The following is a 15,236-nucleotide window of genomic DNA, read 5'->3' as shown; positions in this document are numbered from 1 at the left end:
GGCGGGGCTCGGACGTGCCGGCGCCCGGGCGGCCCCGCGCCTCCGTGCAGCGTGCTCCATGCATCCGGAGCCCGCCCCGCCCCCGAGCAGCCACAGCCCGGAGCTTCCCCCCGGTGCGGGCAGCACCACCAGCGGCAGCCGCCGGAGCCGTCGTCGCAGCGGGGACGGGGAGCCCCCCGGGTCCCCGCCGCCCCCGCCCGCCGTCACCTACCCGGACTGGATCGGCCAGAGTTACTCCGAGGTGATGAGCCTCAACGAGCACTCGATGCAGGCGCTGTCCTGGCGCAAGCTGTACTTGAGCCGCGCCAAGCTCAAAGCCTCTAGCCGGACCTCGGCTCTGCTGTCCGGCTTCGCCATGGTGAGCGCGGGCCGCCCTGCCCTGCCCCCTCTCCGGCCCGGGCCAGCCGCGCGCAGCCCGGCCGGGCCCCCCTGGGGACGCGGGAGGCCTGGGGCATGGCCGGTGGTCACAGTGACGCTGGACCTGGGAGGTATGGAGAGGTGGGAAAGCCATCCACGGGTCCGATGTGCGTACGGGAGGGCGGGTTCGTTGCAGCTAGCACAGAGGAGCACAGGAGGAGCGAGGGGGCCCCCCTCTATGGCCCGGGGCAGCAGAGGCTTTGACAGGTGTCAGAGGTGGAGATGGGAGAGGGACCCCACCCCAGCTGTGTCCTACTGTCTGTCCCCACACCTGAGGCCAGCGGACACTGGCCACTTTCTAATAAGACACCAGGAGGGTCCCTCCCCCCCACATCCTTTTTCTGAGCCTTTAGGGGGTTGACAGCCTCTCCCCAACCAAACTTACCACTGAGTCACCAGGCTCGGGGGAGGAGAGGAGGGATAACATCGCGATTAAACAAGCTGCTCCTCCCCCCAGACTCCAAATAGCTGGAGTGGGAACAGCTCCCCACCCCTGGTGTAGAGAGTGAGGCCAGCAGGTGGGCCCCAAATGTCCATTGGTTACCTTCAGGCCTGGAATCTTGGGAGTCCACCCGGGATGGGGCATCCCAGAGCAAGTGGTTATTCACTGACTGGGGTCTGGTGCCCTCCCCCAGCCCTCCTGAACCCCTCTTGCTGGTGGTCCAGGGTGAACTACGCCCTTGACCTTAGGGTAGGGCGTGGCCGAACCACTTTGCTTTCCCTGGAAGGGAGCGTGTTCTACCTACAAGTGGGGCCACTGCGGGGTCCTGGACCTTCTAGAAGCCCTGCTTGAGCCCAGAAGGAGTCCTGGTGGTACAGCAGTTAAAGTAGTAGCTGCAAATGTAAAGATAAGTAGTTCAAATCCACCTGCTGTTTCTAGGGAGAAAGATGTGGCAGTCATCTTTCACGGGCCTGGAAGCCCTGGGGGACGTTTGTATTCTGTCTGCAGTATTGCTAAGCGTCACAGTCAGCTTCAGGCAAGGCAGCCTGGGTGAGCTCAGAGCCCAGAGAACTGCAGGGAGTCCCAGCTCTGCCCTTGCTACCTGTGTGGTGTAAGTGACTACTCAACCTCTCTGGGCCTTGACTTCTGAGTGGGTAGATGAAGTCTGGATTCAGCAGTTAGACGTCCTGGTGGTGTGCCGGGTCACCTGCTGGTCTGTTCATCAGATCTTGCAGACGGGCTGAAGGAATGATGAGGCTGGCTGCTCCTTCAGATTTACAGCCTTGGAAACCGAGGTTGCCAGGAGTCAGAATCCCCTGGATAGCTGCAGAATCACTCAATTTAGCCCTGAGAGTGTAATGGTTACAAGTTTAACCGTAAGCTGGGCAGTTTGAAGCCACAGCACAAAGGTCTCAAGATGTGCTCCTGTCAAGATGGTAGAAAGGAAACCCTGGGGCCAGTCCTCCTCTGTCTCATGAGACTGTTATTAGTCAGAATCAACTTGGTGGCACCTGGTGGCTGAGGAGTTTTTCCAACTTTGGTAAATAAGTGTGTTGGTGGATGAAAGAGAGAGGTTCTGATTTTTTGCTTAGCTCTGTGAAGTGGAGTTCTGCTCTTGGAGGGCGGAATCCTGAGAGGCCAGTCCCTGCCCGCGTCTAAAGAGTTGAGTGCCCACATGTGCTTAAGGGTGTGTAAGGTTTCCTGACTTGACTCCTCAACAGCCCACAGAGGTGCTTTTTAGCCGAGGTCTTTTTCCAGACTCACACAGCTGAGTGCAGGGGAGATCTGAACCCATGTGGAATGGCGTGCAGACCCCATCCAGTTAGGTACTTGGGCCCTGCTTTGTGGTTGACGGTTCTCCTGGCCCTTAAAAAATAAAACAAAAAACTACAGCCATCCATCGGGTGTATCAACTCAGCTTTTCCACAGCTGCTGTAAATGTCCATGGGAGTACAGAGCAGCCAGTGGGGTTTGAACTGCTGAACTTTGCATTCACAGCCCAGTACGTAACACACGATGCTAACAGGACTTTGATAGATGTTTAGCCACACACATACTGGAATCAGATCCAGGGAATGAGAAATAGGGCAAAAAGTTTATTTTAAGGGGGGAAAAGAGTTTTGACAGTTTTCATGAGGGGAGAGATCACGGAACTCCAGTGATTGCTCCTTCATACAGCGCTCTGAGTTTAAAATGGGGGGTTCCCATTTCCCCTTCTTTGGGGGTCATAAATTCATAGCATTCTTCACCCCTTTCCTCTCCAGGAGAGGTACAGACCAGATGGGGGACCAGCTGTCTTCCAGAGCATCTGGGCTTTGAGGAACAATGTTACGTATGTCCTTCTTCCCCTTGCTGGACATAGTGTGAGAGGTCAGGGGGCTGGGCAGTGAGAAGCACGAGAGTGGGCCTTGGCTCACCCATACTGTGTCTTGAGGCATTTTGTTTTCCCCTTCCAAGGTGGAGGAGGCTTCCTGGATCTGCCTCCCAAGGTCTGACACTGTCACAGATTGCACCCTAAGACAGCTTACAATCTGGGGTAGCAGTTACACAATGGGAACACCCACAGAAGGTGGTATTGGGGGTGGGCAGCACAGCCTGTCTCACCTGGCCCACCCCCACCACAGTCACCCAGTCTGGGGGTGAGCCTGAGAGGAAGGGGTGCTTGTGCAGCCCGCTGCCATGGAGACTGGGGTGAGCGTTTCCTGGAGCATTCGCCTTAGGCCAGTGAGTCAGCACTGCCAACTTCCTGCCCCCAGTGGGCGTCCTTCCAGAAGAGTTACAAATGCGGGGGGCTGGTGTGACCTTGTGCCCCTACGCTGGGGAGGGGGCCAGCGTGCTGAGATCACCTGTGGAGCAGGTGAGGTGGGTTGGAGAGCTGCCAGGAGGGGACCGAGAACACTGGTGTCCGGCGCTGACCGAGGACAGGCCCTGTGACAAGTGGCTTTCCTGTGGTGGGGCCGTTTTTCTCATCTGTACCACAGCTGCTGTGGGCTTGTGTGAGGGTCCGTGGCAGGTCTGGGAGGGCTGAGGAATTTTGGAGGCTCCTTGATAGTTGAGATGCTCCTTGATCTGCTGACAAGAGTCCCACCTGCTCGTAACAGCGCTTCTAGAATCAGCAGACCTTCGCTGGGCTCCACGACCGAGCCCTGAAGTCAGATGCAGCATCCTCTCAGCATCTTGTGATCCATGCCCTCTGTGCCTCGGTTTACCTCTTGACAAAAGGCCTTAGCCTCTGCTTTTCTGGCTGTGGGGCCCACGCGGGGCGGCTGGCCTGCAGGGACCAGCAGGCCTGTAACATTAGCCTAAGCAGAAGATAATTGGGAAGGTCAGTGTGCTGCCGTCAACAAAATGCTTTCCACGACCCGGGATCAATTATTTTGGGATTATCTACCTCCTCCGGTTCTCTGCCCGCCAGCAAGCACCCTTTTGTTCCCAGTCCCAGAGCAGACCCAGAAGTTGCTTGGGATTTTGATGAAAATGAGTTGGAAGGAAAGGTTTAGATCATAAGACTCGACTGGGCACCGTGTGTGGCTTTTAGAAGGACAGACGATGGGCAAGGAACCACCATGACTTAGACTAGAAGGAGAATCCCTGCTGCATAGAAGATCGCGTGTTGGACTGCTGATCGAAAGGTCAGTGGTTCAAATTCACCAGGCTCTCCAGGAAAGATAGGTCATCTCTTCCTGTAATGATTTGAGGCCCTGGAAACACAGGGAGGCTCGTGTGAGTTGGAAGCAAAGGCAGTGGGTTGGGTTTGGTGTTGACAGTGTTGTTATTTTTGTGTGCCATTGAGTCAGAACTGACTCCTGGGTGACCTTCCAGCGGATTTCAGAGGCAGTAAATCACATGCGAGCAAATGTCCATCTTTCTGCTGAGCACCTGGGAGATTTGAAACGTGTGCCTTTGAGTTTGCAACGCAACTACTTACCACTAGGCCACCAGAGCACCCTAGGTGCTAATAATAGTAATTATTGTTCGATGCTGTTGAGTCGAGTATGACTCATAGTGACCCTGTAAACAACACATCTGAACCCTGCCATTCTCACAATCTCCAACATATTTGAGCCCATTGCTGCAGTCACCGTGTCAGTCCACCTGGTTGAGGGTCTTCCTGTCCTTCACTGACCTTTCAATGCATGATGTCTCTCTCCAAGGATTAGCCTCTCCTAACAGGGGCCTAAAGTTTGTGAGACGAAGCTTTGTTATCTGTGCCTTCAAGGAGCACTCTGGCTGCACCATATCTGTCCATTCTTGTGTCAGTCCTTGGGATGTTCCATGCTCTTCTCCAACACCACAGCTCAGAAGCGTCAATTCTTCACCTTTCATCCTTTTTCATTGTCTAGCTTTGCAAGTGATTGACAAGACCATGGCCACCATAATAGGTGCTAGTAATAATAACTGTCATTGTTATTGTTGGTCAGACTCTTCGAGTTGGCCATGTCCCATGCTTGGGGACCGACGTGCATCGTCTCAGGTGACGTGCAGCCTGGTGATGGTGGATGCAGGTGAATGACTGACCTGTTTGCAGCTACGTGGCTGGTGAGCTGTGCATCCTGTGTGCATTGTGTAGGCCCACTGCTACGGGAGAGAGTATTATTGAGGGAGAAAATGATGGGGCAGAGAGAAGACAGGGCCTCTGGGGTGGGCAGTGTGTGTTTAGATCTGAGGACCACCTCTTAACGCTTGTAACCTTGGGAAAGTCATTTAACCTCCAGGGCACTCAGTATCCACATCTGTAAAATAGGGAGTAACAGCAGCATCAACCTTATGAAGTTGTGTGAGGATTCAATGAGTTAGTATTTGTTAAGCATTAGGGGAGCTTTGGTGGCCTAGTGGTAAAAGATTGCGCTGTCAACCCGAAAGCATGTGGTTCAAATGTGCCAGCGGCTCTGTGGGAGAAAGGTAGGCAGTCAGCTCCTGTGCAATTTACTGCCTCTGAAACTCTCTGGAGGGTCAACTATGAGCCGGTCCCCCCTCAACAGTACACGACAACAAGCATTTAAAATACACCTGGGCAGGAAGCTCTGGTGACTAATGGCAAGAAGCTGCAATCCCAGAGGTAGACGGTTCAAATCCACCAGATTCTCTGCTGGAGAAGGAGGGACAATCTCCTCCTCCACCAGTCAGATCTGATTTGACGGTACACACACACACAAAATTTAAAAAATGTAAATACACCTGGGCATCCACTGCCTGGTCAACCCAAGAGGGCAGCTCTGTCCTGTCTTGTGGGCTCATTGTGGGTTGGCATTGACTGGACGGCACCCACCACCACCAGGGAGTGGTGAACAACAGGTTCACCAGGGAAGACCACAGGGCTTTGAAGGGCTCCTACTTAGGCAGTGGGAGCTCTGGAAAGTTTTGGAGCCAAAGGGCTTTGAAAGCCCTGTAATAATGTCCCATGGTGACAGGCATGAATCTGGGTCCTTTTTGTTAGTTCATGTTTCCTTCTTGCTCTTGAACCTAAATATTGAGTCAGGCAAACTAAGGTTCATGAAGACCTTCAGAGCTCAGTGGCCCAGCCGTCCAGCCCCAGCCCTCGAAGTCCACGCCTCGTGCACTGGGCCATCATCCCTGCCCCTCGGAACGGTCGGTCGGTCGGTCGGTCGGTCGGTCGGTCGGTCGGTCGGTGGCCTGACTGTTGAGGGCCCCCAGGGCCTCCCCGCTCTGGACGGTCATTTGGTGGCCGGACTGTTGAGGGCCCCCAGGGCCTCCCTGCTCTGACTTTGCAGGCTGGCCTGTGTAGGGATGGAATTCCGCTGAGTGCCTCAGCGGGGAGGGAGCGCCCTGCCCAGCAGAGAAGCCCTTTGTTGGAGTTCACAAGCGCCTGAGGCATATTTCTGGAATTTTCAGCTCTGAGCAGCTTTATTGCTCTGGTGCTGCAGTGACCGAGATACAAGTGGGTGACTTTAACAGACCGATGTATTTCTGCACAGTTGAGGAGGGTGGAAGTCCGAATTCAGGGTCCTGCTGGAGGGGGACAGCTTTCTGTGCCGAGTCTGGAGGCAGAACCTGTCTCTTTGAGGTCTGTTCTTAGATGATCAGGAGCCCTTCCGGCTCAGTGATTAAGTGCTTGATTGCTAATCCAAAGGTCAGCAGTTTGAACCCCTCTAGCCACTTTGAGAACCTTGAGGCAATTTGCTCCAGTAAAGATTTACAACCTTGGAAGCCCCCTGGGCCTGTCCCTCTGTGTCCTCCAGGGCCTCAGGATGGGGCAATGCCCAGGAGTTTGATTTTGCAGGATGATCTTCTGTGGCTTGGTATCTCCTCCCATCTTTGCTTGCCAGTTGGTATTTTGATCTCTTTTCTATGTCAGAAGAGATTTGACTCACTTAAAATTAGACTTGGCGTCTAACCCCAGCCTTTAGCAATCTCTTTTCTGGACATATTTTCTGCTTCCTGGGCCACAAATTAATAATTACTCTTTCATCCAGGCTCCAACGCAGATGAGAAGTAAATAAATGAATGGCCTTGACTGTGCCAATAAAACTTTATTTACAGAAATTACTGCCTATGGGCCACAGTTTGCCAAGCCCTGGTCTAAACTACAGTCTCCAGACTTTGTTCTATACTTGTCAAAACTCAGTAGCACTGGCCTTGATGTTTGTTTAAAAAGCCTGCACGTTGTCTAATAATATATCATGGCAAAACATACGTAAAATAGAAAAGTTTAAAGACTGAGCTAAGTGAGTCTCATTTAACTTTCTGTGATGATCTGAGGCTCCGTGGATCACCTGGGATTGTTAGCTGAATACTTTTGGTGGTCATGGACTGAAATAACCCAGAGGTCAAGTTTGACCTTCCTTTGTTAACTTAGGAACCTCTGACCGAGGACTGTGAGGGGCTAGGCCCAGGGAGAAACAGAAACTTAGAGGAACTTACATGTGGGGAAAGTGGAGAACACAAAACATATGATTGTGTCACTGTAATTCTTTTGGTAAGTGTGATGGTAAAAGTCAGCGATTGAAGAACACTTAGCACAGTTTGAAAACTTTTTGTTCGAGTGACTGGTGGTCTCACCTGCTCCTCCTGCGGTCGAGGCTTCTGGTTCTGTGTTACTGTTGTCAGGTCTGGTTCATAGCAGCCCCGTAGGAGAGGCTCAGACTGCCTCTTGCGCGTTGTGGGAGGAACCCCGGTGGCATGGGAGGTTACCTGTGGCACTGCTAACCAAAAGACTAGCAGTCCAAATCCACTGACCACTCCTCTAGAAAAAGACAGGTGGTCTCTGAAGATTTACAGCCTCAGAAACTGAGTGGGAGGCTGTCACCGAGGACTGACCTCACCTCAGCGACAGTGGCTCTGTTCTTCACAGGTCCTTTCTTTCTGCCATGTGGGTTCCAACCATCAACCTTTTGGTTATCAGCCAAGCCTTAACCATGGAGCCCCCTACAGTGCTACCCAGGCTTCCAGGATGTAGTAATTCAGTCATTCTTTTGTGAAAGAAGGGGACCTGGCCCCACCTGGGAGGCTGTGGAATAGGAGTTGACTTAGACAAAAAAAACCTGAAGAAGTCAAAACCAGAATGGATGGGGTCGACGTCTCAGCCTGTCGCCCACCCCACTGACCTGCAGGTTGTAGGTAACTTCTTAGGACTACAATATATAAATTGAGTGAACTGTAACAGCAACAGTTTGCTAAAAAAACTTTATTAGGGAGCTCTGGTTGCCTAATGGCAGGAAGCTGCACTGCAATACCAGAGGTGCATGGTTCAAATCCACCAGATGCTCGGCTGGAGACGAAGGGACAGTCTCTTCCTATACCAGTCACATCCGATTTGACGGTACACACAAAAAATATTTTTTTTTAAAAACCCAAAAATAAACAAAAACTTTTATTGTGATTGGAGTGAAAGAGCAAACTGGTTTTCCCTCCACTAAGTCACTCACATTATGTTTGTGACACTGGTCGCCACGCTTCCTGTCTGTGTTTCTCGTTTTCGTTCATCCTACACCCTTCTGTCTGTCTGTTCTCTTCTCCTCCGTTTTCTCTCTGGACAGACGCTTTCCTTTTTGGTTTTGTGTGTGGTGGTTAATCTAAAGAGTGCTTTCTTCCCTCGGTTTATAACCGTAGCTTTTTTGAGTGGGATATAATGAAATCTGGCTGCTTGTGGCGTTAACGTGTGCCGTTGATCGTGACTCCTAGCGGCCCCGCGGGCGCGGAGGGCAGAACACCACCTGTCCATCCTCTTCCCACGGGCGGCCTGGGGGTTCAGACGCCAGACTTCCAGTTGGCAGCTGAATGCTCAACCATTGTACCACCAGTCTGCGTGTGTTAAAAATCGGTTCTGCTAGCGTGCTTCCGGGGAGGCTTTGTTTGGGGATCTTCGTTGCTGTTAGAAATGCGTGTCTATTTATAGATGCGTTTGGAAGCTCAGGCTGCAGTGATCAGGGGTTTGTAAGCGCCTGGTCTAGGCCTCCAGCCTCCCCCGAGCTGGTTCGCGTCGGGAGCTGGACTGTCGTGGGCTGGTCCGGCCAGCTCCAGGGCCCGTGGCCTCGTGTGGCCAGGCTCGAAGGCCCACATGCGAGCTCCTCGGCCCTCTCGAAGCCGGACAGGCCAAGGCGGAGACTTGGGAAAGTCACCCCTCCCGGTGGTGAGGGCTGCTTGGAACTCCTGTGTGAGGGTGACGAGGGGCGGGGGTGGCGGAGGATGCTGGCGTGGGGACAGGGCAGACTTGGCAGCACAGACTGCCCATCTCTTTGATTCACGCTTCAGCTCAGTGTCCTCTGTGGCCCGAGTGAGTGACCACGACGGTCTCCCACCCTTCCTGTCCTTTAAAGACCCCTGTGGCCAGGTCCAGGCAGGCCTGTGGCTGCCGGGAGCTGTTTATTTTGGGTGAACGGCGGGCCCAGCGCTCAGGCTATATTTACCTAGTGAAGCTTCATGCAATCCGATCTTGGGGACTCGTGGGGCCCAGGGAGGCTCTGGCCGGATCCTGGGAAGGCTGCTGTCTTGTCTGCTTTCCTGGGACCTGGAGCCCCACAGGGGATGTGTCTCCATGGGCAGGGAGCTTTCACAGGAAAAGGGGAGTTCTGGTCCTAGGAGTCATTCTCTCCAGGGCCTGGGGCTTCATGCTTCAGCGTGCCCTGTGGCCCTGCACGTGGTCCTGCAGGCTGATCACCACCTCCCTGGACCCCCGGTTCCGGGCCTCAGGTGCCAAGGCTGGCCGTCTTCTCCCCGACACCAGGGAGTATGTCAAATGATGACAGGGTCTCTTATCTCGCTGAGCTAGCGTGCTGCTGGTGGGTTTGAACCACTGACCTTGTAATTAATAGTTGGCTGGCTGTGGTTCAGGGTACCCAGTCTCTTGGGTTCTGGGGTTGAAGCTGAGCAGATGTCTCCCACCTGACAGAGGACCCAGAAAGTAGGCACTTAGAGCCAGGCCTGATCCTCTGCTCCATCCCCTTCCCCGCTCAGCCCTGGGTTTTTCTTCTTCTCTGATTTCGTTCAGAGCCCTAAGGAGCTTGGGGCGCAGTCTGTAGCCTCTCCTGCTGCTGACAGAAAGGCAGTCAGTTCGAGTCCACCAGCCACTCGACGTTGAGAAAGATGAGCAGTGTCTTCCTGCAGAGATGTACAGCCTAGGCCACCCGGTGCAGGGTCCCCAGGAGGCCCAGCGGCCAAGGGTACGCTGTGCTGCCGACACAGAACTCGCTGGACGGTCAGCCGTGGGCCAGTGCAGACTCGCTGCTTCACAGCAACAGGAGGCACAGTGGCTTGACACTCAGCCGCTGACCAGAAGGTCAGCAGTTTAGAAGATCCACCAGCCTCTCTGTAGACGGGGCGTCCGCTTCTAGGAAGATTACAGCCTTGTGGGGGCCGGTGGGCCAGTCCCACTCTGTCCTGCAGGGCCACTCTGAGCCAGAACCCAGCTGAGTGGCCACAGTGATGGGTGTGTGGCTTTGTGTGCTCAGAGCTGCGTTAAACCCTTTATGGTCAGGGCCTCATTTATCTCCACAGCAACCATTGGAGAGGACTGCTTCTCATACCCCCAGTTTACACAGGCTTTGGTACCAGTTCCGACCCAGTTCGACGCCCAGCAGCGGTATAACCGTTGGGCAGCTGGCTTCCCCTCCCTGAGCTTCCGTTATAAAATGAAAGTAACCGCGATGCTGATAGTTGTTGACACTGGGTAAACCTCGGTGCCAGGCCTCGTCCCAAGGGCGGGTTAACACTTCCACTCAGGAGTTACTGCTGGGGAGAAAGGTGAGGCCCACTTGGCAAAGGTTAGAGCACTGTCTCAAGGTCTCTAGCTTTGTTACAGCTGGCCTGGCTTCTGGCCCCCAGCCTGTGCTGCTGGTGGCTGGGTAGGAGCAGAGACACAGCTCCTGGGAGGTCAGGACGCAGGTGGGTGTGGGAGTGTTACCTGTCTGTGTCCCCAGAGGCCTGCTCAGGGCCTGGCCGCCTTGACGGGCCCAGACCTTTCCCACGAGCGAGTGAATAACCAGGGGCCCCGGGTCAGCCAAGCAGCGGCCTCCTCTGTTTGTGCCTTCTGGGTTTCAGGTTCAGGGGCAGTCGGCCAAAAGAGGAAGAGGGAGTGCTGGTGGGGGGTGAGGAGGGGGGCTGGCGGAAGGCATTTGGTGGAGGGGCTATCTGAGCACAGGTGGCCATGCCCGGTGGGCTCAGTGGGGGGGTGCTGTGTGAAGGTGACCTAGTTGGTTCTACACACCAGCCTGACCCCAGGCCCCGTCCTCTCCCGCCAGCCCTCCTCCTGCAGTGCTGACCTCTAGGAAAGGCCACTGTGCTCTCCTTTCTCGTCCCCTGCACCCTGCCCAAGGCCATGTGGGGCAGTGGTCAGAGGCATGGGCACCGGGGCTGCACTGCCTGGTTTTGAACCTTGGTCCCTGCCCTTTCAAAGTTGTATGCCTCTGACTCCACTGTGTCCCAGGTATGGTCAGGTCTGGGGGCACCAGCAGGTCATCCACAGGCCATGGCCATGAACTCACCATGCCCACAGCCTGCCTGCAGGCCTGGTGCCCAGTGCCTGGCACTGCCCAGCACCCTCACCCTCATTTTCTGAGAATTCTCCAGCTTGGCTTGAAACAGCTGATGATCCTGAAAAATGCCAGAAAGCCTGGTGGGCCTGCCTCAAATTTATATGAGCTTGAAGCATTTTGTAAACGCCGAAGCTGAAAAGGACAGATGAGCTCAGTTCTGGGAATTCTTAGGCATAAATATGAGAATGGAGGGGGACGTGCTATGAGGTGAATCCAGTTGGACATGTCTGGAAATGTCTGGGGAATACACACACACCTGGCCCTTGGATAAGAGCACCGTCCCCTTATAGAGCCCGGGAGGAACTGGATGTAAGCACCCAGCCACAAACCAGAAGGTTGATGGTTCAGTCCCACCAGCTGCTCTGCTCCATGGCGTCGGGCGCCCCATGGGGAGCTGTGCTCAGCCCGGTGAGGTGACCGTGTCAGTCAAGCTGCCCTGACAGCAGTGGGTTGTTGGGCTAGTAGACCAGCTGGGATGCTTGTGGGACTGCAGAGTAGTTCATGGGTCTGGAGGAAGGCCTGAGGGTCAGCTTCCCTAACCTGTGCCAAAGACCCCTGGTGGCACCATGAGTGCTAATGCAAAAGTCGTTGGTTCAAACCCACCAGTGTCTCCCAGGGAGAAGGACGTGCGAGCCTGCTCTGTCGTACAGGGTCAGACTGACCAACAGCAGTGAGGTTGTGCAGAGACCTGACTCCAGCCCCTTCTGGATGTGTCCTTTCTCTCACCACACCCCTTGTTTTACAGAGAATGCCCGGGAGGGTCTTGGCCAAGGCCCTACAGGGAACAAGGTGGGACTGGAGCCAGAAAGAGAGCTGAGGTGTGGGCCCTGATGCTTTCCCAGTCCAGTCAGACCCCGCTGGCGGGTGGAGACATCAGGTTTAGGGATGAAGTTTCAAAATGGAATAATGGAAGAGTTTATAAGGCTGCCATCTCTACAGAAACAGGCTGCCTCACCTCCTCCCAAGGCGGGGCTGGTGAGGTGCCAGCCACGTGTTTCGAGCACTGTGATGCCCGGGCTGCAGTGATGTCAAAGCCCACTCTGACCAAGGGTTTCCTGTGTGCCACGCGCTGAGCGTTGCATGTAGATGGATTCGTATGATGATTTTCCCAGCATCCTGATAAGGCATGTACCCATTTTACAGATGGGAAAACTGAGGCACAGGAAGCAGCCATGGAACCAGAGTCTCACAGCCTGTAAAGGGCAAAGACGAGGCTTTGAAATCAGGTAGCCTAGCCATCTGCCTGACCACTGCTCCACACTGCCTCTCCAGGCTTTGAGGAGAGTCCAAGGCACGAGAAAGAAGGCTTCCTGAGTTCATACCACCTTCTTTCTCACAGTCAAGTGATACAGGCAGGATTGCTCAGGAACAGGGAGGGCTGGACCCCCTTCCCAGCCTGGCTGTGGGTCAGGCTGATGAGAGAGAGGCCAAGGGGCAATTTTAAGCCCCCGGCTTCTTCTCTCGGTGTGCCAAGCCAGCAGCCAACCCTCAGTAGGGGTTGAGGCTGCCGACTCCTAACCAACACCGCGTGAGTCAGAGTGGAACTCGGTTCCGTGGGATTTTAACAGCTCGTTTCTTGGAAGCAGCTTGGTGGGCCTCTCCGCACATGCACACACTGTGGACCCCAACCTTTGAGGGAGCAGCTGCGTCCAGTAACTCTGGCATGTGCTCATTTACAAAGAGCCTCTGCACACGAGGTTGAGAGCAGCAGTGGGTGGTGGGAGAACTCTCGCCTTCTGAGCCGGAGACACGAGTCTGTGGGTTGGATTGCTAGACAGCCTCTTTCCCGTGCACCCACCATGTGTGTGACATTGAAGGCTTGTTACTCTGATGCCAAGCAGCTTTGAGTAGCCGCACTTCTAGACTGAAGAGACTAGGAAGAAAGGCCTGGCAACCTACCTCTAAAAGTCTGTGCAAACCCTGCAGGTCACAATGATCCCGACTCTGTTTGGCATGGGGTCATCATGATGTGGGGGTGGACACTTGACTATTGCAGCCACAACCATCCTTGATGATACTGTGGCCATCTGCGGCCAAGGCCCTTCCTGGCCCCACTTGAGAGAGACCTGGCGACTTGCCCATCACCCGCTCGTTACTCCCTGCCCCAATCTGAGAAGCTGGCTGCTTTGCCTGGGGGTGTTTTGCAGGGTCCAGGTGAGGAGCAGCGGGTGGTGGACCTGGGGGTGCCCTTGGTGACCCTGGATCTGAGAGTCTCCAGGAAGTGGGAGCAGTGAGTACATCAGCCCAGAGCTGGGAGGAGGCCCCTCGGGGCTTGCTGGCTGCAGCCCTCACCTCCTCTTCTGGGAACCCTCTTGCAGTTCCTTGTCCTATCAGTGCACTGTGTCCTCGAGAAGGACCGGGTCCCCGGTCTGTCCGTGCTCAGGAAGCAGGGTGTCTGGGCTGGCGGGTGTGGTGGCTGGCTCCGAACCCTGGCTGCATGCCGATCGGAGCAGCTTCCATGTGGGAACTGTCCACCTAGTGCTCAGGTCTCTGAACCGATGCCCTATCCCCATTTCACAGGTAGGAAAACGTAGGCTCAGGGACTCAGGTTACATGGTTTCCCTGAGATCAGAAAACCAGAGAGCAAACTCACAGGGGCCAGTCGACCCCTCCTCAGAGCGGCCTGACAGGACAGAGCAGAGCTGCCCTGGAGGGTCTCCACTTGCCCCACCGAGTAGCTTGAGTTTGAACCACCCACCTTTTGGTTAGCAGCTGAGTGCCTTTGCCACAGTGCTACCAGAGCTCCTCTGGTGAGTGGCCGAGCTGTGACCCAGTCCAGGGAGCGTGTGTTCTTTCCCAGCCCCTTCGTCACGTCTAAAACAGGTGCATCTTATTGTTGTTGTTATGTGCCGTCGAGTCGCTTGTGACTCACAACGACCCTGTGTACAACAGCCCTAAACTCTGCTCTGTCCTGTGCCAATCGCTTGTGCCCATTATAAAACCAGACCCGGTGCCATCAGTTTGGACCCCACACCCCCTCCATCAGATCTCTGAGGCCGTAAATCTTCACGGATGGAAACTGCGCATCTTTCTCCTTCCTCGGAGTAACTGGTGCATTAAGCTCTGACCTTGTGATCAGCACTCGGCCACCAGAGCTCCTTGCGCCCACTGTACAGGTGCAGAAACTGAGGCTCTCTGAGTGGGCAGGCGACTCAGCCTCAGGCCCCCCAAGGTGCCCTAGATTGCTAGAGCCACAGCCAGGTTTCCCCCCGGCCCTCGTCCTGCCGCTCGGGGAGCCCTGGCTGCCCTGGCACTAACCCTGCCTGTCCTGGCCCCACAGGTGGCCATGGTGGAGGTGCAGCTGGACAATGACCACGAGTACCCGCCGGGCCTGCTCATCGCCTTCAGCGCCTGCACCACCGTGCTGGTGGCCGTGCACCTGTTTGCCCTCATGATCAGCACCTGCATCCTGCCCAACATCGAGGCCGTGAGCAACGTGCACAACCTCAACTCGGTCAAGGAGTCCCCGCACGAGCGCATGCACCGGCACATCGAGCTGGCCTGGGCCTTCTCCACCGTCATCGGCACGCTGCTCTTCCTCGCCGAGGTCGTGCTGCTCTGCTGGGTCAAGTTCCTGCCACTCAAGAAGCAGGCGGGCCAGCTGCGGCCCACCAGCAAGAGCCCCGCGGCCAGCGGCTCCAACGGCAGCGTGGACGGCATCACGCCGGGCCAGGCGGCCGCCATCGCCTCCACCACCATCATGGTGCCCTTCGGCCTGGTCTTCATCGTCTTCGCCGTCCACTTCTACCGCTCCCTGGTCAGCCACAAGACAGACCGGCAGTTCCAGGAGCTCAATGAGCTGGCCGAGTTCGCCCGCCTGCAGGACCAGCTGGACCACAGAGGGGACCACCCCCTGACGCCTGGCAGCCACTATGCCTGAACCCTCA

At 55.4% G+C, this 15,236-nt stretch overlaps 1 protein-coding gene across 2 annotated transcripts in view; it reads left to right on the top strand.

The window, feature by feature from the left end:
• ORAI1 (ORAI calcium release-activated calcium modulator 1) overlaps positions 1 to 15,229 on the top strand; it is a 15,640-nt gene extending 411 nt beyond the window's left edge. Inside the window, exons 2-3 of one of the 2 annotated variants that reach the window (XM_006894651.1) lie at positions 199 to 358; positions 14,630 to 15,229. In XM_006894651.1, the coding sequence (XP_006894713.1) occupies positions 245 to 358; positions 14,630 to 15,229 (714 nt within the window). In that variant the 5' untranslated portion in view covers positions 199 to 244. Of the gene's footprint in view, positions 1 to 58; positions 359 to 14,629 lie in introns of those variants that run through there. The other variant, XM_006894650.1, reaches the window with a different exon arrangement.
• Positions 15,230 to 15,236: the final 7 nt, after the last annotated feature.

The sequence above is a fragment of the Elephantulus edwardii genome, unplaced genomic scaffold (genome assembly GCF_000299155.1).
Source record: "Elephantulus edwardii isolate Elephantulus edwardi_28Jun2011 unplaced genomic scaffold, EleEdw1.0 scaffold00148, whole genome shotgun sequence".
Lineage (NCBI taxonomy): Eukaryota > Metazoa > Chordata > Mammalia > Macroscelidea > Macroscelididae > Elephantulus > Elephantulus edwardii.
Note: the sequence above shows the minus strand (reverse complement) of the source record. Positions and strands in the feature narration are given on the sequence as shown.